This window comes from Stegostoma tigrinum, chromosome 41 (assembly GCF_030684315.1).
Source record: "Stegostoma tigrinum isolate sSteTig4 chromosome 41, sSteTig4.hap1, whole genome shotgun sequence".
Taxonomy (NCBI): Eukaryota; Metazoa; Chordata; class Chondrichthyes; order Orectolobiformes; family Stegostomatidae; genus Stegostoma; species Stegostoma tigrinum.
This window is the reverse complement of record NC_081394.1, coordinates 2,692,702-2,714,741: the sequence shown is the minus strand read 5'-3', so window position 1 is coordinate 2,714,741 and position 22,040 is coordinate 2,692,702. Positions and strand designations below refer to the sequence as shown.

The 22,040-nt window shown below is 47.7% G+C and overlaps 1 protein-coding gene across 5 annotated transcripts in view; it reads right to left on the bottom strand.

Annotated features, from left to right (window-relative positions):
* Positions 1-22,040, bottom strand: part of LOC125448568 (nectin-1-like) — a 40,500-nt gene that overhangs the window by 6,490 nt on the left and 11,970 nt on the right. For 4 of the 5 annotated variants that reach the window (XR_009443101.1, XM_059641390.1, XM_059641391.1 and 1 more), the window contains 6 exons: positions 16,643-16,760; positions 13,120-13,271; positions 11,399-11,509; positions 4,494-4,540; positions 1,102-1,131; positions 963-1,006 (listed from right to left, as the gene is read on the bottom strand). Coding sequence is in view for 4 of the 5 variants with exons in the window: in XM_059641390.1 (XP_059497373.1) it covers positions 963-1,006; positions 1,102-1,131; positions 4,494-4,540; positions 11,399-11,509; positions 13,120-13,271; positions 16,643-16,760 (502 nt within the window). In the remaining variant the exon portion in view is untranslated. The remainder of the gene's footprint in view (positions 1-962; positions 1,007-1,101; positions 1,132-4,493; positions 4,541-11,398; positions 11,510-13,119; positions 13,272-16,642; positions 16,761-22,040) is intronic. The other variant, XM_059641392.1, reaches the window with a different exon arrangement.

Here is a 22,040-nt window from a genome sequence, read left to right as displayed (position 1 = left end):
AGAGATAGATCAATAGATAGAAGGATAGATAAAGATAGATAGATAGATAGATAGATAGAGATAGAAAGATAGATAGATAGGTAGACAGATGAAGATGGACAGATACATAGATAGATATAGAGAGATAGAGATAGATAGATAGACAAATAAATATAGATAGATAAAGATAGATACATAGATAGATAGAGATAGACAGATAGGCAGATAGATAGATAGAAAGAAAGCTAGAGAAAGATGGATAGATACATATATAGATAATTAGACAGATAGAGAAAGATAGATAGATGGATACACAGACAGACAGATGGATAGATGAATACATATACAGAGAGATATGGATAGATAGATAGATAGGTACACACATACATACCATCAGTTCTGAGGAAAGGTCAACAGACCCGAAATGTTAACTCTGTTTTCTCCTCCACAGATGCTGCCAGACCTGCTGAGCTTTTCCAGCAACTTTATTTTTATTCCTAATTTACAGCATCCACAGTTCTTTTGTTTTTTAGATAGATAGATATAGATAGATAAAAATTGATACATAGATAGATAGAGATAGACAAAGATAGATAGATAGATAGATAGAGATCGAGAGATAGATATACATAGCTGGATAGATAGAGATATGTAGAGATAGATGTAGATAGATAGATAGGTAGACAGATGAAGATGGACAGATACATAGATAGATATAGAGAGATAGAGATAGATAGATAGACAAATAAATATAGATAGATAAAGATAGATACATAGATAGATAGAGATAGACAGATAGGCAGATAGATAGATAGATAGATAGAAAGAAAGCTAGAGAAATATGGATAGATAAACTGTTAGCTATTAAACAGACATTTCGCACATAAATTGAGAGATACATGATATGAAGGTGGATGTTTAGCAGGATGGATTTCTATTATAGGTTGATTGTTTGACGCTTGAGGAAACAGCATGAATCCTACCTTTTTAGGTCACTGTACACCGACTGTTCCCCTAAGTTCACACTCTGTGGGAAATGATCATAAGTGAGATTTACTGCTCCCTCGATAATGTTAGGTTCAATTGACGTTGCGCGTGAATTAGTACGTGAGCTCTACTTACAGTGTAGGTAGCGTTGATCTCTGGGGATTCCTTGGGAAAAAAGACAAGAGTTTTCAGGTATGGAATATTCTGGAATAGACCTCGACCGGAAGGGAAACAGAAGGGGAAATGCAGACATGATGGGCTCAATTTGGACAACGAATAAGATGACCAATGCCTCCAATCTTTTTCTGGGAATAAATTAATATATTGCAGTGGTCACTGGAGTCTCAAGTCATACAGATTTCCGAACCCACTGCACCCGAGCATGTTCTTTCAAAGGTCTTGCTAAATATTCCACTCTTCATCTTGAGTTTTCCCCTAGAGCGGCCTCATTTATTTCCGCTGTAAATAATTTTCTAACCACGCACGCACCCCCCGCCCCACCCCAATTCTTCCGGATTCCTAATAAAAACCGAAAGAACTGCGGACGCTGTGAATCAGGAACAAAAACGGAAGTTGCTGGAAAAGCTCAGCAGGTCTGGCAGCATCTGCGGAGGAGAAAACAGAGTTAACGTTTGGGGTCTGGTGACCCTCCCTCAGTCCTGAGGAAGGGTCACCGGACCCGAAACGTTAACTCTGATTCTTTTTTTCCCTTCACAGATGCTGCCAGACCTGCTGAGCTTTTCCAGCAACTTTCGTTTTTGTTCTTTAGTATTCCTGTTACTATCAGGCTTTCAGGCAGATCATAACAGCTCACCGTGTCAATAAAAAACTTCACCATTTTGTTCGTCCTTCCCCCAGTTGCTTTAAACCTGTGTCAAACGGTCCATAAAAGTGTTGAGCTTTAGTTTCCGCTAAAGCAGGGATACAAAGGCCTGAAAGCAATTGGTACGCTTCTCTGTAAAATTCCAGTCGCAAGGTTCTTTGTCAGAAGACTCAGGACACCAGGTTATGGTGTGGCAGGTTTGTTTGAAATCACAAGCTTTCGGAGCCGTCATCACTTTGTCCGCCCCAGGCCAATACCAGCGCCTCCGCACCATGTCCACCCCATGACCACTCTTAGAACATAGAACATAGAAAAATACAGCACAGTACAGGCCCTTTGGCCCACGATGTTGTGCCGTGGAATAATCCTCATCCAAAAACAAAATAACCTAACCTACATTCCCCTCAATTCACTGCTGCCCATGTGCATGTCCAGCAGTCGCTTAAATGTCACTATTTTATATTAAATGTCACTCTTCAAAATCTATCTCACTCTTAGACAATATGTGTATCCATCAAGGATAGACACTGCTGCCTCACCCTACTGCAAGCCCATGGATAACCTCATGATGCTGCTCTTCTACCTGAAATAGATGGAAGAGGCCATCCCCAATGGACAAGCCCCGTGTATGCATAGGATCTGCTCAGACAAGGAAGAACGCAACAGACACCTAAAAATGCTGAAAGACACCCTCACAGTAACAGGGTATAAAACTCATTGATGGCCAGTTTCCATGTGCCACAGTGAGAAATCATAATGACCTCCTCAGAAGACAGACACGAGATAGCGCCGATGGGGTACCCTTCGACATCCAATACTTCCCCAGACCGAAGCGACTGCGCCACGCTCTCCGCAGCCTTCAACACTCCAGCGATAATGACCAACACCATGCCAACATCATCACTATGCCCCTCATTTCTCGACTTCAAACAGCCGCCAAACCTTAAACAGACCATTGTTCGCAGCACACCACCCAACCTTCGCGGCAACATCGACCCACAGCACCACACAACCCTGTCACCACTGCAAGATGTGCCAGATCATTGACATGGACACTACCATCACACAAAGGAACACCACCCAGACACTCATGTGACTTGGCCAATGTTGTCTACCTTAGATGCTGCCAGAGGTATGGTATATCGGCGAGACCGTGCAGATGCTACAACAATGAATGAATGGGCACTATTCGACACTCACCAGGCAGGGATGTTCCCTACCAGTGGGGGATCATTTCAGCGGGTGGGGACATTCGGCCTTGGGTCTTTGGGTAAACATCCGCCAAAGCAACAATGCAAGATTGCCGAGCAGAAACTGATCGGGTTCCTTACCCATGAAGACAGCCTCAACCATGACCTTGGGTTCATGTCATGCTACATGTGACCCCACTGCACTGTTCTTTTGTTTGTAAAATCATCCTTACTGTCCTGCTCTGACACCATCACCTTGGCAACTTGACTCTTTACCTTAATTAGCTGATACAGTTTTGGATTATAGAACATACAGAACATTGAATATTACAGCGCAGTACAGGCCCTTCGGCCCTCGATGTTGCACTGACCTATGACACCAATCTGAAGCCCATCTAACCTACATGTTTCCATTAGCATCCATATGTTTATCCAATGACCATTTAAGTGCCCTTAAAGTTGGCGAGACTACTATTGTTGCAGAGTACTTGTTACTTTTGTTAGACCCTCACCATGTGACTCCTTCAGGGCAGAGATCGACAAATTCTTGATCTCACAAGGAATCAAGGGCTACGGGGAGAGTGCAGGGAAGTGGAGTTGAAATGCCCATCAGCCATGATTTAAATGGCGGAGTGGACTTGATAGGCCAAATGGCCTTACTTCCACTCCTATGTCTTATGGTCTTATGGTCCTGTACCTATCATGTTATTTGCAGCCATTTTGTTTGTCTCCATCGCCACCTTATTTTTCATTGTTTTTTGTAATTATCTCATTGCCTCAATTGATCAGATCATAGGTCATCCCTTCAGCTGTTGACACTTTACTCACACCATCTGACACTTTTGATCACCTGCAGAGGTTTATTATTCAGCCTGTTGACATTCCACCCAGACCACTTGTATGATTGTTTGATCTCTCTGCCTATAAATTCTGTGCCTGTGCAGTTCCTTCCACTTCGCCCGATAAAGGAGCAGTGCTTCGAAAGCTTGTGATTCCAAGTGAACCCGTTGGACTATAACCTAATGTTGCGTGATTTCTGACCTCGACCTCCACATCAGGGATTCTTTGTGGCATTTTACACCATCATCACTTCAAGTGATATCATCATCAATGCGAAACCTGTCCACATTTAATTGTTTTGTTACTGTTTATGTATTTCTTATGTATATGAACAGACACTTGCTAGTACAAAAGTAGCATTGTATAATTGCATATTTACTTTCTTACTTTTTGCAAACAACAAACTATACACTGTACACATATCTCATAAATATTAATAAGCACCTGCTAGTAATAACTGTGCCATTATATACCTACTTTCACACCTGAGAAAAATATTAAAATACATGCCCATAATAAAGTGAATGTTTTATTTCCTACTCTACTCTTTGGGAGATTAAGTGTCAATTTCTAACAAGTGGTTCTGCTTAAAATCATATTATTAGCCCAAAAGGGACCAGCCTGTTATCATTAAAAGGGACATGATTGTAGATGAGTTGAAAGGATTCACTGACCTGTTCAATTTTCTTCCTTTGATTGGGAATGTTGATATAGACTTCCTCTGAAGGAATAAAGCAGGACAGATAAGATAGCTTCTATCATGATCGTAAAATGTAACCTGTCATTCATCCCACACTCAGCCAGGCCGTAAGACCAGAAGAGATAGGAGCAGAAGCTAGGCCATTTGGCCCATTGATTCTGCTCTGCTGTTCGATGAGAGTTGATAAGTTTCTCAACCCCATTCTCCTGCTTCCTCCCCATAACCCTTGACCCCCTTCACAATCAAGAGCCTGTCTATTTCCATCTTGAATATACTCAGATGCAGGAATGCCAAGAAGGAGCAAAAATTGATACTGCAGTGAGAATAAGCTTGAGTTGGTATCTTGAATTTGGTCTCGCCTGCAAAGACATTTGATTTGATCTGATTTCTTACTTTTACACAGGTACAGTGAAAAGTTTTGTTTTGCTTGCAGTGTAGGCAGATCAAAGTGCATTAGAGTAATACAACAGAGCGAACAGTAAATGTTTCAGCGACAGGGAAGGAGCACAGACAGTGAGGTCAACATTAAATTTGAAATTGGAGAGGTCCATTCAGAAGCCTAATAACAAGGGTGAAGAAGCTGTTCTCGAATCTTTTGGTCTATTATCCTGCGTACAAGAACAGACAATTGCTGGTTCAAATGTAGCATCGTATAATTGCATATTCACTTTCTTTCTGCAAACAACAAACTATGCTGTTGATATCTTAAATTTGTTCTGCACTGTACACATGTATATTAATAAGCAGAGATAGTAGGAACTGCAGATGCTGGAGAATCTGAGATAACAAGGTGTGGAGCTGGATGAACACAGCAGGCCCAGCAGCATCAGAGGAGCAGGAAAGCTGATGTTTCAAGCCTAGACCCTTCTTCAGAAATGGGGGAGGGGAAGGGGCTTCTGAAATAAATAGGGAGAGAGTGGGAGGTGGATAGAAGATGGAGAGGAGACAGACAGGTCAAAGAGGCGGGCATGGAGCCAGTAAAGGTGAGCGTAGGTGGGGAGTCAGGGAAGGGATAGGTCAGTCCAAGGAGGACAGACAGGTCAAGGGGACGGGATGAGGTTAGTAGGTAGGAAATGGGGATGGGGTTTGAGGTGGGAGGAAGGACAGGTTAGGGAGGCCGGGATGGGCTGGGCTGCTTTTCGGATGCAGTCGGGGGAGGGAGATTTTGAAGCTTGTGAATTCTACATTGATACCATTGGGCTGCAGGGTTCCCAAGCGGAATATGAGTTGCTGTTCCTGCAACCTTCGGGTGGCATCTTTGTGGCACTGCAAGAGGCCCAGGATGTAGAGGAAGTCACATCTGGAACAGCAGATACAGTACACATTGGCAGATGTGCAGGTGAACATCTGCTTGATGTAGAAAGTCTTCTTGGGGCCTGGGATGGGGGTGAGGGAGGAGGTGTGAGGGCAAGTGTAGCACTTCCTGCGGTTGCAGGGGAAGGTGCCGGGTGTGGTGGGGTTAGAGGGGAGTGTGGAGCAGACAAGGGAGTCATGGAGAGAGTGGTCCTTCCGGAAAACAGATAAGGGTGGGGATGGAAAAATGTCTTGGGTGGTGGGGTCGGATTGTAGATGGCGGAAGTGTCGGAGGATAATGCGTTGTATCCGGAGGTTGGTTGGGTGGTATGTGAGGACGAGGGGGATTCTGCTTTGGTGGTTATTGCGGGGGCGGGGTGCGAGGGATGTGTTGTGGGAAATGCGGGAGACACGGTCAAGGGCGTTCTCAACCACTGTGGGGGGAACGTTGCGGTCCTTGAAGAACAAGGACATCTGGGATGTGCAGGAGTGGAATGTCTTATCGTGGGAGCAGATGCAGCGGAGGCAGAGGAATTGGGAATAGGGGATGGAATTTTTGCAGGAGGGTGGGTGGGAGGAGGTGTATTCTAGGTAGCTGTGGGAGTCGGTGGGCTGGAAATGGACATCAGTTACAAGCTGGTTGCCTGAGATGGAGACAGAGAGGTCCAGGAAGGTGAGGGATATGATGGAGATGGCCCAGGTGAATGTGAGTTTGGGTTGGAAGGTGTTGGTGAAGTGGATGAACTGTTCGAGCTCCTTGTGGGAGCATGAGCTGGCGCCGATACAGTCATCAATGTAACGGAGGAAGAGGTGGGGTTTGGGGCCAGTGTAGGTGCGGAAGAGGGACTGTTCCACGTAACCTACAAAGAGGCAGGCGTAGCTTGGGCCCATGCGGGTATCCATGGCCACCCCCTTTGTCTGTAGGAAGTGGGAGGAATCGGAAGAGAAGTTGTCGAGGGCGAGGATGAGTTCGGGCAAAGTGGATGAGGGTGTTGGTGGAGGGGGACTGGTCGAGCCTGGGGGACAGGAAGAAGCGGAGAGCCTTTCGGACATCTGCATGGGGAATGCAGGTGCATAGGGACTGGACGTCCATGGTGAAAATTAGGTGTTGGGGACCGGGGAATTGGAATTTCTGGAGGAGGTGGAGGTCATGGGTGGTGTCAGGGATGTAGGTAGGGAATTCCTGGACCAAAGGGGAGAAAATGGAGTTGAGATAGGTGGAGATGAGTTCGGTGGGGCAGGAACAGGCTGAGACAATGGGTTGACCAGGGCAGGCAGGTTTGTGGATTTTGGGAAGGAGATAGAAGCAGTCTGTGTGGGGTGGGGGAATGATGAGGCTGGAGGCTGTGGGTGGGAGGTCACCTGATGTAATGAGGTTGTGGATGGCTTGGGAGATGATGGTTTGGTGGTCAGGGGTGGGGTCATGATCCAGGGGGCGGTAGGAGGAGGTGTTGGAGAGTTGGCGTCTGGCCTCGGCGATGTAGAGGTCAGTGCGCCATACTACCACTGCGCCACCCTTGTCTGCGGGTTTGATGGTGAGGTTGGGGTTGGAGCGGAGGGAGCGGAGGGAGCGGAGGGCTGCCCGTTCTGCAGTGGGAGAGGTTGGAGTGGGTGACGGGGTGGAGAAGTTGAGTCGATAGATGTCACGACGGCATTTGGAGATGAAGAGGTCGAGGGAGAGTAGGAGACCTTGGGATGGTGCCCTGGAGGACGGAGTGTGTTGGAGGTGGGAGAACTGGTCAGTCGAGGGAGGGGTAGGTTCACAATTAAACAAGTAAGTGCGGAGGCTGCAGAAAAACTGCTCAACGTCCAAGTGTGAGAGGTATTCGTTGACATGTCGGTGGAAGGGAATGCAGGTGAGCCCTTCCCTCAGGACTGACCGTTCGTCTGCAGTGAAGGGGTTTTACCGAGATACTTGTAAGCCGAAAGATGAAAACTGCTGAAATGATCAGAAGTGAAGCAAACTCTTTTCTGTTTCGAGTGCCTGTAAATCACTGCTATTCCTGAAGGTGTGTTTCCAGCATGGAATTTTGAAATGGAAGGAAGTAATTTTCAGCAACATTCACAACTCCTCAGATACCAAAACAGTCCGTGTTCAAATACAACAAGATCTGGACAATAGCTTCAAAATCTCTCCTCCCAACGATGTGTCCATGTTCCTCATCCGCTCCACACATCCCACTGACTGACCCACAGTAACAGTAACACCCTACCTGCATTCACCTATCTCCATCCTACCTACCCTCACCCCCACCCAAGACCCACCCCTCTCCCTCTATTTATTTCTGGGCTCCACTCCCCCTCCCCGGTCCTGATAAAGGATTTCGGCCCGAAACATCAACTTCCCTGTTCCTCACTTGTTGCCTGACCAGCTGTGAATTTCCAGGTCCATATTTATCATCTCAAGATCTGGGCCCACAGGTAGCACATAATATTTGCACCACCCCAATGCCAGGCTGTGACCGTCTCCAACAAGCGATGATCTGACCAGCACCCTTTGACATTCAATGATATTCCCATCACTGAATCCCCTGCTATCAACATCCTGGGGGCTACCATTGACTAGAAACTCAACTGGGACCCATTGCATAAACACAGCGGCTCCAAGAGCAAGTCAGAGGCTGGGAATCCTGCAGCGAGTAACTCCCGTCCTGAACCGCCCCCCCCCCCCCCCCCCCCCCCCGCCCCCCCCCCCCACCAAAGCCTGTCCCACCATCGACAAGGCACAAGTCAGGAGGGGGATGGAATACCCCCCACTTGTCCCTGGATGGGGACAGCTCCAACAACACTCAAGAAGCTCGACACCATCCAGGACAGAGCAGCCCCCACTCGATCGGCCCCACATCCACAAACATCCCACTCCCTTCCCCCCACCGACGCTCAGTCGCAGCAGTGTGTACCATCCACAAGATGCTCTGCAGAACCTCACCAAGGCCCCTCAGGCAGCACCTTCCAAACCCACGACCACTTCCATCTAAAAGGACAAGGGGCAGCAGTAACATGGGAACATCACCCCCTGCAAGTTCCCCTCCGAGACCCTCCCCATCCTGACTTGGAAATGTATCCCCGTTCCTTCAGTGTTGCTGGGTCAAAATCCTGGAATTCCCTCCCTAAGGGCCATTGTGGGTCAACCCATAGAGCATGGATTGCAGCGGGGTCAAAAAGGCAGCTCACCCCCACCTTCTCAAGGTGGGCAACTAGGGGCAGGGCAGTAAATGCTTGTCCCAGCCAGCCCCTATCCCACAGATGAACAGAAAATGATGCTGATGTAACGGCTTTCGTACACCCGTAAGTGAGAAATGGAGAGGTGAGGGCCTGGTGAGTGACCTGGCATGAAGAGAACAGTACTATGGGAGAAGGAGGGCAGTTGGCGGAGGCGGTAGAGGGTTGAAATGGGAATGTAAACCACATCTATGGTGGCACCTCGTTGGCAGAACTGAAAGAAGCAAAGTGTGTTCATTGAAGGGCACAGAATGGTGGGTCCACAGATTGAGGGAGGGGGGAAAAACCCAGGGGGGCAGGCCTGAAGGAGTGAGAGCTAAAGAGAGACAGAGAGAGTGGGAATATGTCTGAAATGCAGTCATCCACAGCATGGATAGAGGACTGGAATCCTCAATCAAGAGAAAATCGAGAGATATGTGGATCTGAGGCAGTGGTATGGGAAATTAACTGCTCAAGAACACGAGCAGCATGGATGATTAAAGCAGCAGTGTGAGTCAAGTCTTAAAGGAAGTGAACTGGGAGAGAGGGGAGGCATCATCGAGATATTTGTAACTTCACAGCCAATAACTGGTTGATAGTACAAGAAATGGGCTGGGTGGTGGCTCAGTGGTTAGCATGGAGTCACAGAGATATCCAGCATGGAAATAGACCCTTCTTTCATGCCAACCACATAACCTAAATTAAAATAGTCCCATTTGCCAGCATTTGTCCCATATCCCTCTAAACACTTCCCATCCATGTCCCCAACCAGATGCCTTTTAAATGTTATAACTGTAGCAGCCCCCATCGCTTCCTCTGGTAGCTGGGGACCTGGGTTTGATCCCACCCTCGGGTGACCATCTGTGTGGAGTTTTCACATTCTCCCCGTGTCTGCGTGGGTTGCCTCCGGGTGCTCCGGTTTCCTCCCACAGTCCAAAGATGAGCAGGTTAGGGAGGATCGGCCGTGCTAAATTGTCCCATTAGTGTCCAGGATGTACAGGCTAGCTGGGTGAGCCATGGGAAATGTATGGCTTACAGCAGCAGGCTAGGATGCTTTTCTGAAGCTTGGTGTGGACTTGTTGGGCCGAACAGCCTGATTCCACACTGTGGGGATTCCATGATTCACCGTGTCACCCCGCAACTAATTATTGGAACAATGGCACCATAAATAGACAGTTACCCATGAAAATAAGATGTGAGGCTGGATGAACACAGCAGGCCAAGCAGCATCTCAGGAGCACAAAAGCTGACGTTTCGGGCCTAGACCCTTCATCAGAGAGGGGGATGGGGAGAGGGAACTGGAATAAATAGGGAGAGAGGGGGAGGCGGACCGAAGATGGAGAGTAAAGAAGATAGGTGGAGAAAGTGTAGGTGGGGAGGTAGGGAGGGGATAGGTCAGTCCAGGGAAGACGGACAGGTCAAGGAGGTGGGATGAGGTTAGTAGGTAGCTGGGGGTGCGGCTTGGGGTGGGAGGAAGGGATGGGTGAGAGGAAGAACCGGTTAGGGAGGCAGAGACAGGTTGGACTGGTTTTGGGATGCAGTGGGTAGGGGGGAGAGCTGGGCTGGTTGTGTGGTGCAGTGGGGGGAGGGGACGAACTGGGCTGGTTTAGGGATGCAGTAGGAGAAGGGGAGATTTTGAAACTGGTGAAGTCCACATTGATACCATATGGCTGCAGGGTTCCCAGGCGGAATATGTGTTACCCATAAAAGGTGGAATGATTCGTTATCGAACATCTGTAATGTGTTGAATTACCTGCAGCTATCCAGGAAAATAGATCATAGAATAGAATCTTTACAGCATCGAAACAGGCCCTTCGGCCCAACACGTCTGCACCGACCCTCAGAGCATCCCATCCAGACCCATCCCCCTATAACCCACCTAATCTACACATCCCTGGGCACTATGGGTAATTTAGCACGGCCAATCCACGCTAATCTGCACATCCCTGAGCATTATGGGTAATTTATCATGGCCGATCCACACTAACCTGCACATCCCTGGGCACTATGGGTAATTTATCATGGCCAATCCACCCTAACCTGCACATCCCTGGGCACTATGGGTAATTTAGCATGGCCAATCCACCCCAACCTGCGCATCTTTAGACTGTGGGAGGAAACCAGAGCACCTGGCAGAAACAGGGAGAATGTGCAAACTCCACACAGATAGTCGCCCGTGGTTTGGATCGAACGCGGTCCCCTGGCGCTGTGAGGCAGCAGTGCCGACCGCTGAGCCATCCTGCAGCTAATTATCAGGACCATGACTGCGTAAATAGACAGTCACCTATGAAAGATGGAATGATGCATTATCGAACAGCTGCAATGTGTTGAAATACCTATTGTTGTCCAGGAAAAAACTTCTACTTTTAGTTTCAAATTATTTACCTGCTGAATTGCGTTGTTTCTTGATTTGTAGGACAATGAGCAATGCCACTGGAGCTACGATCAGCAGTGCCACGACCACACATGAAATGGTGAGCACAATATAGGTATGACCTTTTAAAACAGCAAGGGAATGGAGAGTGAGCAAGGCTTTGGGTTACAAATCAGCATGGCCCTTCTGTTATTAATGGATCTGTCACATTCGATGAGGTCTGCAATGCTTTGCTTTGTTTCCAGGCATGAAGGAGGCCCGCCATCATCCCCAGACATCCCAAGGTTAACTCATCAGCCACAATGGTATCAATGTGGACTTCACAAGCTTCAAAATCCCCCCTCCCTCTAACGCATCCCAAAACCAGACCAGCCTGTCCCCGCCTTCCTAACCCGTTCTTCTCCTCACCTGTCCCCTCCTCCCATCTCAAGCCACACCTCCACTTCCTACCTACTAATCTCATCCTGCCCCCTTGACCTCCCCGGACTGACCTATCCCCTCCCCACCGACACTCACCTCTACTGGCTCCATCCCTGCCTCTTTAACCTGTCTGTCTCCTCTATGAACAGCCCAGTATTATTCAGCATGGCGAGGGTTAATGCAGGAAGAGCCCAAAGTGTGGAGAAAACTGTGCTCACACTTAGGATTGATGTCTCAGAGTAGGAAATGAGTATTCCATCACAGTTCTAATGAGGAAAAAGGAATCCCCGAGTCTGTGAGTTTTGGAGATAAGGTGCAGAAAACCCCAAAAGATAACAGAAGGTCACCAGACAGCCGCAGGTCAGAAAGCAAAATTCGGCCAGTTCTTGTTGAAGACCTGGACACTCATTGGGGTAACTTGAGGTCAAACCCCTGAGGGAGGGGTTGGGGTTTGGAGTTCTCATCCTTAGGATATTATACACTATTTCATGGTAGCTAATTAGATAGCGAAGCCTTTAAACCACAGTACAGTCCTGTCAGGAAAACACATTAACATTCAAGATAACAAGGTGTAGAGCTGGATGAACACAGCAGGCCAAGCAGCATCTTAGGAGCAGGAAGACTGAAGTTTCAGGTCTGGGCCATTTCTGAAGAAGGGTCCTGAGATGCTGCTTGGCCTGCTGTGTTCATCCAGCTTCACACTTTGTTGTCTTGGATTCTCCTACATCTGCAGTTCCCATTATCACTCTCAACCTGAAATGTCAGCTTTCCTGCTCCTCTGATGCTGCTGGGCCTGCTGTGTTCATCCAGCTCCACACCTTGTTATCTCAGACTCCAGCATCTGCAGTTCCTACTGTCTCCCACATTAACTTTCAGCTGCTTTCAGGCAGCACAGATTTCGCTTTGAATCTGCTGACTTGTGGGAAGGTTGCATTGTTAAAGTTGGTTTGGATTCCTAAACAGCCAGATTTGGAAGATTTGCTTAGTAAGTGACACACGTTCTCTGAATGCTAAGTTAGTGACAGGTCCATTGCTCTCCAGGAATAGGACGGGTGGCAGTATTTTGTGAATAAAAGTCACTGCTGTTTGCAGCTTGGCTCTGAGCCCCTGCCCACAGGCATGGAAGTAAACCGTTGGTACCTGGGACTCCCCCTGCTCAGTGTCGAGTCTGACTTTTAATTCCATCCTCTTCTCCTTTTGACCAAATGCACCAATTCTTGTTCGACCTATTACCCATCGCTGACCACAATCCCTCATGGTTAGCAGAGTGAATGGCCACTGATGCTGTATGTGAGATCACTGTACGGTGTACCTGAGGAATTGCTCGATCCTAGCACAACTTCCACACGGCCCACTCCTATCCCAACTGTGTTGGCAGCTTCACATGTCCAGTTGCCATTTTCCAGAGCGCTCTCCTCCCCGATGAACACCTGTGCATTTTTGATCTCCACTCCTTCTGGTAACCTTGCAAATTACAACAGAAAATAGTTGCAGCAAACCCACATTTACAGTCATAGAGTCACACTGCATGGAAAACAGAGCCTTTGGTCCAATACGTCCGCACCCAACAGTTATCCGAAATAAATCCAGTCCCATTTGACAGCATATCCCTCCAGTCCCTTCCTATTCGTGTGCCCACCCAGATGCCTTTTTAAATGCTGTGGCAGTGCGGGTATCGGACTGGGGTGGACAAGGTCAGAAATCACACAACACCAGGTTATAGGGCAACAGGTTCATTTGAAAACACAAGCCTCGTTCCTCCTTCAGGTGTTAGTGAAGTGGTATCAGACACAGCATTTATATAAAAGGTCAAAGGGGCACACCACTGATGAGGATGTATTAAACAAACCCAAGGTGTTATTAAACCTTTCATCAGCCAGTAAGTTTTAATTGATTAACATGTGTATGTAAATCCCTGAATTTGCTTCATGTCACTGCCCTGAGAGAACGAGAGGTTTTATCAGTGTGAAGAAGAGGTGACGTTTTAGGTCAGACAGTGCATGTTAGAGTGTGAGGCCTTGTTTAGAATCTGCTTACAGTCGGTCAATGTGACATTTTATAAATTCCTATTTTAGGAATAAAGCCAGTCTGACTCTAAACCAAAACACAAACAGATTCTAAACAAGGCCTCACATCCTAACATGCATTCTCTGACCAAAAATGTCACCTCTTCTTCACACTGATAAAGCCTTTCATTCTCCCAGGGCAGTGACACGAAACAAATTCAGGGATTTACATACACATATTAATCGATTAAAACTTTCTAACCGATGAAAAATTTAACAGCATCTTAGGTTTGTTTAATACATCCTCATCAGTGGTGTGCCCCTGTGATCTTTTATTTATGGATCCTGTGTCTGATGCTCCCTCTCTCACTAACACCTGAAGAGTGCTGGACTAAAACCTGGTGTTGTGTAATTTCTGACCATTTACATGCTGTAACTGTACCAGTCTCCATTGCTCCCTCCGGCATCCCATTCTGTACATACGCCACCCTCTGTGTGAAAAAGTTCCCCTTTAGATCTCTTTCAAATATTTCCCCTCTCACCTTAAACCTATGCCCCTCTAGTTTTGGACTCCCCTACCCTGGGGGAAAAGACTTTGTCTGTTTAACCTGTCCATGCCCCTCATGATTTTATAAACCTCGATAAAGGTCACCCCTCAGCCCCCGTCACTCCAGGGCAAATATCCCCAGACCATTCAGCCCCTCCCTGTAGCTCAAACCCTCCAACATCCTTGTAAATCTTTTCTGAACATTATCAAGCTTTGCAACACCCTTCCCATAGCTGGGAGACCAGAATTGAATGCAGTATTCCAAAAGTGGCCTCACTAATGCCCTGTAGACCCGCAATGTGACATCCCAACTCTTGTTGGAATTTTGAGGAATGATGAGGAATCTTATAGAAACACATAAAATTAAGAAGGGAATAGATGAGAAAAGAAGCAGGGACGCTGTGCACACTAGCAGATGAAATGAGAACGAGGGGTATAACCTCAAAACAAGAGGAAGCAGACTCAGGCCTGAGTTGAGGAATGTCCTCACCCAATCTGAGGAATTCCCTGCCCAGTGAAGCAGTTGAGGCCACCTTATTGAATGTTTATAAGACAGATTTTTGAACAATAAAGGAATTAAGGGTTCCAGTGAACGGGCTGGTAAGTCGAGCTGAGTCCACTTATTGGATGGCAGAGCAGGCTTGAGGGGCCAGACCACTCCTGCCCCATTTCCTTATATTCTTGTGCTCAATGTACTGACCAATAAAGGCAAGCGTACCACGGTGGCTCAGTGGTTAACACTGCTGCGTCACAGCATGAGAAACGTGGGTTCGATCCCTCCCTCGGGCGACTGTCTGTGTGGAGTTTGCACATTCTCCCCGTGCCTGCACGGGTTTCCTCCGGGTGCTCTGGTTTCCTCCCACAGTCCAAAGATGTACAAGTTAGGGTGGGTTGGCCATGGGAAATTGCCCAAAGTGTCCAGGTATGTGTAGATTAGGGGGACGGGTCTGAGTGGGATTCTCTGAGTTTCAGTGTGGACTTGCTGGACTCACTATCACTGGGGCTATGACTACGTTCCCAGCTTCAGCCAAAGTGGAAACTAATCCCAGGATTTCCGATGCAGAACTTGACTCAACTGTTAAGCTCTGTGTCTGAGACACTGCTTGGTCGAGGCTGGTTTGATGAGACAGCAGCGTACGCTGACTATGTCATTATCTAAGGGCTGAACGGACTTGAGAGTCCCACTTCAGGATTTCTTAAGGTTAAACATGTTGGTTCAGTTGGCAGTTAGGAAGGAAAATGCAATGTCAGCATTCATTTTAAGAGGGCTAGTTTACAGGAGCAGAGGTGTACTGTATAAGGCTCTGGTCAGACTGAGTTTGGAACAGTGAGGGCAGTTTTAATTTCCATATCTTTGTTATATAGCCCCAGGGGCCCAGGTTCAATTCTACCCTCGGGAACAGTCTGTGTGGAGTTTGCACATTCTCCCTGCGTCTGCGTGGGTTTCCTCCGGGTGCTCCGGTTTCCTCCCACAGTCCAAAGATGTACAAGTTAGGGCGGTTTGGCCATGATAAATTACCCTTAGTGCCCAGGCATGTGTAATCCAGGCTAGGTGGATTAGCTATGGGAAATGTGTGGTTATGGGGATAGGGTCGGAATCTGGGTGGGATGGCCTTCAAAGGATTGTTGCAAGGGGCTGAATGGCCTCTTTCAGCTCTTCAGAACCCTATCTAAGGAAGGATGTTCTGACCTTGGAGAGGATTCAGAGGAGATTCATGAAAATGATTCCAGGATGAAGGGCTCCTCCCATGAGGAGTGGTTGAAGACTCTGGTTCTGTGGAATTTAAAAGGGAGGAGGAGCATATCTGATTGAAGCTCGGAAAATGTTGAGGGGCCTGGATGGAGCGGACACGGAGAAGATGGTTCCACCAGTGGGAGAGACTGGGACAGGCACAGCCTCAGGGCGATGGGACAACCCTTTAGAGCTGAGATGGGAGAGGAATTTCTTCAGCCGAAGGGATGTGAATCTGTGGGACACATTCCTACAGAGGGGAGCTGGTGAGGGTAGGTCATTGAGTGTATGTAAGACAGAGATAGATAGGGTCTCAATGACAGATGAGCAAGGGGATGGAGAGTTAGAGGGAGGAGACAAGGGAATGGGGTTGATAGACATGAGAGACATGATCGAATGGTGAAGCAGGCTCGATGGGCCGAATGGCCTATCTGTGATCCTATATTCTACATTTCTGTATCACAAATAGTATATCAATGCACAATTATTCATACAGCGTAGAAAGTCTACAACATGAACGTCTGAGCGAACGAATTCCTTTCTAACGTACCCTCTCCAGGTGTAATTAGTTGGTTCAGGATTGGCATCTGTGCTACATGTAACAGTAACATTGTGTGTGTTTACACTCCAGGTCCCATCATACCCCGTTATCGTCACGACTGGTCGATCTACAAAGAAAATAATTCATGGCATCAGAGCCCTTTTCTCCGCAGGACCCACAGCAATGATTGAAGAGGGTGCTGTCACAATGGAAGAAAGTAGTAGATTCGTGTCTTCACGATGAGCGATAGAGCCCTAGAGCATGGAAACAGACCTTTTGGCCCATCTAGTCCATGCCGACCATTACCCCAAACTAAGCCAGCCCCTGCCTCCTCCTGGCCCATATCCCTTCAAACCGTTCCTATTTGTGTACTCATCCAAATGTCTTTTAAATATTGTAACCGTATCCACCACTTGCTTTGGAAGTTCATTCCACACACGAACCACCCTCTGTGTAAAAAAAATTGCCCCCTCCTGTCTTTCTTACATTTCTCTCTTCTCGCCTTGAAAATGTAGCCCCCTCCCCCGTCTTGAAATCCCCATCTTAGGAAAAAGACAGCCGCCAATAACCCAATCTATACCCGAAAGGAGGCAGCCAGGATTGGGGCTGAATGGCCTGCTTCCACGCCCCAAGGATTCTATATAAAATCAGAATCAAACTGCCTGAGGCAGCAGATGTGTTAACAACAGAGGAGTACGGACTTATAACCAGGACATTGCTGTACCCTATCCAATTTCATGTCTGCTTCGGAAACCTAGAGATAAATGACTTGGAAGCGAGCGTGTGCTAGAAATTCCATGCCCTCCACACATTTCCTCAAGACCAAGGAAAGAACACTTGAAATTGCAGGAGGTGTAAGGAGAGACAGTCAGGTACGAAAATATTGACTTTCTGCTCGCTTGTGCAGAGCTGAAAAGCTGCAGAGACCTGGGGCTTGAGGCTAAAGTGGAGACTGGGCAGGAAGATGCCCCATCATCATGGATGACCCGTGTGTGGGCACAGGTGGACTACAATGGAGGTGTACAGATAGTGCCAGACTTACTAATGTGGCATGGCATGAGACAGCTCTCCAGGCAGGAGTGACTCTGATGAGCATCAGCAAGTGGGAGGGTGTCTCATGGAACAGGTCATCCAATTCTGTGCACTTTCCGCAAGTTGTCAGACGGTTAGCAAGTATAGAAAATGTTATTTTTAATCTATGAATTATACGCGAATAAAATAGAGGGACCTGATGCAGCTGTGTAAGATTATGCGTATAAGTCCAGCCTGATTGGCCCAAACAAAATGCAGCTCGTCTCACCTATCTAAACTAAACTCCAGCTGCCGTTCCTCAGCCCATCCGCTGATCATCCCATCGTGCTCTCGGCAGGGTCGGAGGGTTTGAGCTACAGGGAGGGGCTGAATAGGCTGGGGCTATTTTCCCCGGAGCGTCGGGGGCTGAGGGGTTATAGAGGTTTATAAAATCATGGGTAGGATAACTAGGCAAGATCTATTCCCCAGGGTAGGGGAGCCCAAAGCTCGAGGAGTGTAGGTTTAAGGTGAGAGTGAAAAGGCGTGGAAGGGATCTGAGGGGCAACTTTTTCACACAGAGGGTGGTGCGTGTATGGAATGAGCTGCCAGAAGAAGTGTTGGGGGCTGGTACAGTTACAGCATTTAAAAAGCATCAGGACGGGGACATGGATAGGAAGGGTTTAGAGGGATATGGGCTGAATGCTGGCAAATGGGACTAGATTAATAAGGGTATCTGGTCAGCATGGACGTGTTGGGCTGAAGGGTCTGTTTCCGTACTGTACAGCTCTATAACTCTATGACTATTACATGGGGCATGGCCCAGTCCAGTAGAAATCAGCGTAGTTGACGGGTCAATGACATGGTTGGAGGCCAATCCACCCTAACCCTCACTTCCCTGGGCACTATGGGTAATTTAGCACGGTCAATCCACCCTAACCCACACATCCCTGGGCACTATGGGTAATTTAGCACGGCCAATCCACCCTAACCTGCACATCCCTGGGCACTATGGGTAATTTAGCACGGCCAATCCCCCTAACTTGCACATCCCTGGGCACTATGGGTAATTTAGCACGGCCAATCCACCCTAACCCGCACATCCCTGGGCACTATGGGTAATTTAGCATGGCCAATCCACCCTAACCTGCACATCCCTGGGTACTATGGGTAATTTAGCACGGCCAATCCACCCTAACCCGCACATCCCTGGGCACTATGGGTAATTTAGCACAGCCAATCCACCCTAACCTGCACGTCTTTGGACTGTGGGAGGAAACCCACGCAGACACGGGGAGAATGTGCAATCCCCACACGGACAGTCACCCGAGGGTGGAATCGAACCCAGGTCCCTGGCACCGTGGGCAGCAGTGTTAACCACTGAGGCACCGCATGTGTAGTATATATTTGCAGACGTCTGTTTGTTGGTAAACTGCTATTTTTTTGTAATTGTTTTGTTTGTAATGAACTCACTTGGCTGACAGTTTCCCATCAGTGATCCAGAAAGAGCCTGGACTCTGTAGAATGGGCTGCAGCACCAGGGCACTTCGAATAAAATAGTGCGCTGATTGCAGAAGAGAGTGTCGCAGGAAAGGAAATGATTCAGCTCTCACAGCCTTCCTCAAAATGTGATCCATTCTCGCATGATTCAGGGATCCTCCAATAACACCCTTTCTGCACTACAACACATTGCATTTGTATGGCAACTTATGTTGAGCCAATCGTCCCAATGGACCTTGCTGAATAAAATTAAAAGGAACCCAAGTTCCTGCAAATCTGTTCATTTAAGCTTCACGTCACAGAGTCATGGAGCTGTACAGCACAGAAACAGACCTTTCGGTCCAACTTGTCCGTGCTGACCCTGATATCTTAAATTAATCCAGTCCCATTTGCCAGCATTCAACCCATATCCCTCTCACCCCGTCCTATCCATGTCCCCATCCAGATGCCTTTTAAATGCTGTAACTGTACCAGCCCCCACCACTTCCTCTGGCAGCTCGTTCCATACACGCACCACCCTCTGTGTGAAAAAGTTGCCCCTCAGGCCCATAAGACCATAAGACATAGGAGTGGAAGAAAGGCCATTCGGCCCATCAAATCCACTCCGCCATTTAAATCATGGCTGATGGGCATTTCAACACCACTTCCCTGCACTCCCCCTGTAGCCCTTGATTCCTTTTGAGATCAAGAATTTGTCAATCTCTGCCTTGAAGGCATCCAACGTCCCGGCCTCCACTGCCCTCCATGGCAATGAATGCCACAGGCCCACCACTCTCTGGCTGAAGAAATGTTGTTGCATTTCAGTTTTAAATTTACCCCCTCTAATTTTAAGGCTGTGCCCACGGGTCCTAGTCTCCCTGCCTAACAGAAACAACTTCCTAGTGTCCACCCCTTCTAAACCATACCAAAGGTCCCTTTTAAATCTCTCCCCTCTCACCTTAAACCTATGCCCTCTAGTTTTGGGCTCCCCTACCTGGGGGGGAAGACCTTGTCTATTCACCCTATCCATGCCCCTCATGTTTTTATCAACCTCTATAAGGTCACCCCTCAGCCCCCGACGCTCTAGGGAAAATAGCCCCAGCCTATCCAGCCCCTCCCTGTAGCTCAAACCCTCCAACCCTGGCAACATCCCTGTAAATCTTTTCTGAACCCTTTCAAGTTTCACAACATCCTTCCTGTAGCAGGGAGACCAGGATTGCCAACAGTCTCAGTCCAGATGAATAAGACATTTTGTTTAGATTTTTAAATATATTCAGTTGGAATCTACAAATAGATGGACTCGAGCAAATTAAATCAATTTTAACTGCATTTAAAAATCCAATAAGCATGTCACACAGGTATCAGGAAGAAGTCTACTCACTCAATAGGCAAAGTTGAACTTCTCTCTACTTTAGGAAGAGATTGTTGGGAAGGTAAGTGAGTGCTATTTCAGTCCTTACCTCGAAGCCAGCGGGTCCTTTTTGCAGCGGAGTGCTATTTAAGTAGGTGTGTTCTCAGCCCCAGGTCCTACACGGTAGGGCCTCCCTCCCACCCTCCTCCTCTAACCTAATTAAGAGCCCACAGACTCACAGCAAACACACAAGGGCTGAGGGAAGTGCCTGGTGAGTAAAGTGCGAGTTTTCGGCGAAGAGGCTCAGTGAGGAGATTACGCCATTGTTGAAGAGGGTGAAGACATGACTGCCAAGCTGATTCAGTGTGCTGCGAGCATGATGTGGGAGGTCAGGGACACTGATAATGTTTCTGGCTCCTATAGCTGTGGTAAGTGTGTACACATTCAGCTTCTGAAGGAGCATGTTGCAGCCCTGAAGAAAGAACTAGAAGACCTCAGGCTCATCCGAGAGAATGAGAATTTTCTGGACAGGACCTTCAGCAAGGTCACTACACTGAGGATACCTGAAGAGAGAAGGGGGATATCGATGACAAAGGAAGACATGAATGAAGTACAAGAGACCCCAGGGGAAGCACCTATTGTAAACAAGCTGACTGTCTTGGAAACTGCCGAGATAGACGACACTGCCAGTCCGAGAGGTGGACAGATCTGCGAGTCAAAAATTGCTGTAGAGGCAGAGCCAAGAAGTCAGACATCACGGAGAGCTGTGGTAATAGGGGACTCCATTGTGAGAGGGACTGACAGGGGTTGCTGCGGCAAAAGGCAAGATTTGAGGATGATGTGTTGCCTTCCTGGTGCCAGGATCCAGGACGTCACTGATAGAGCGCAGAGAATCCTCGAGGGTGAATGTGAAGACCCAGAGGTGATGGTGCATGTTGGCACTAATGACATCGGGAAGAAGAGGAGGGACATTCTACAGCGGGACTTCGGAAGAAGGCTGAAAAGCAGGACTTCCAGGGTGGTTATCTCCGGTTTGCTTCCAGTTCCTCGGGCTGGAGAGGGCAGGAACAGGGAGATAATGGACTTGAACGTGTGACTGAGGGACTGGTGTCGGAAGCAAGGATTTAAATTCTTGGATCACTGGGATATGTTTTGGGGTAAGAATAAATTGTACAGGAGGGACGGTTTGCATCTTAATAATCGGGGGACCAGCATTCTGGCAGGCAGGTTTGCCACTGCAACACAGGTGTGTTTAAACTCAGTAGTCGGGGGGAGTGAACAATCTGGAAATTGAAGAATGAAGTTAAAGGGAAAGTGAGAATAAGAGAAGTTAAGAATCAATGGAACAGAAAACTCAAGAAGGGATCGTACAGTATGGCCAAGTGAAATAGGGATTGATAGGAAGGGTGAGGGGAGAAACAAATTAAAAATATTATATATGAATGCACAAAGCAAAAGAAATAAGGTGGATGAGCTTGAGGCTCAGTTGGAAATTGACAAGTATGATGTTGTGGGGATAACTGAGACGTGGCTTCAAGTGGACAGGGCCTGGCAAATGAATATTCAAGG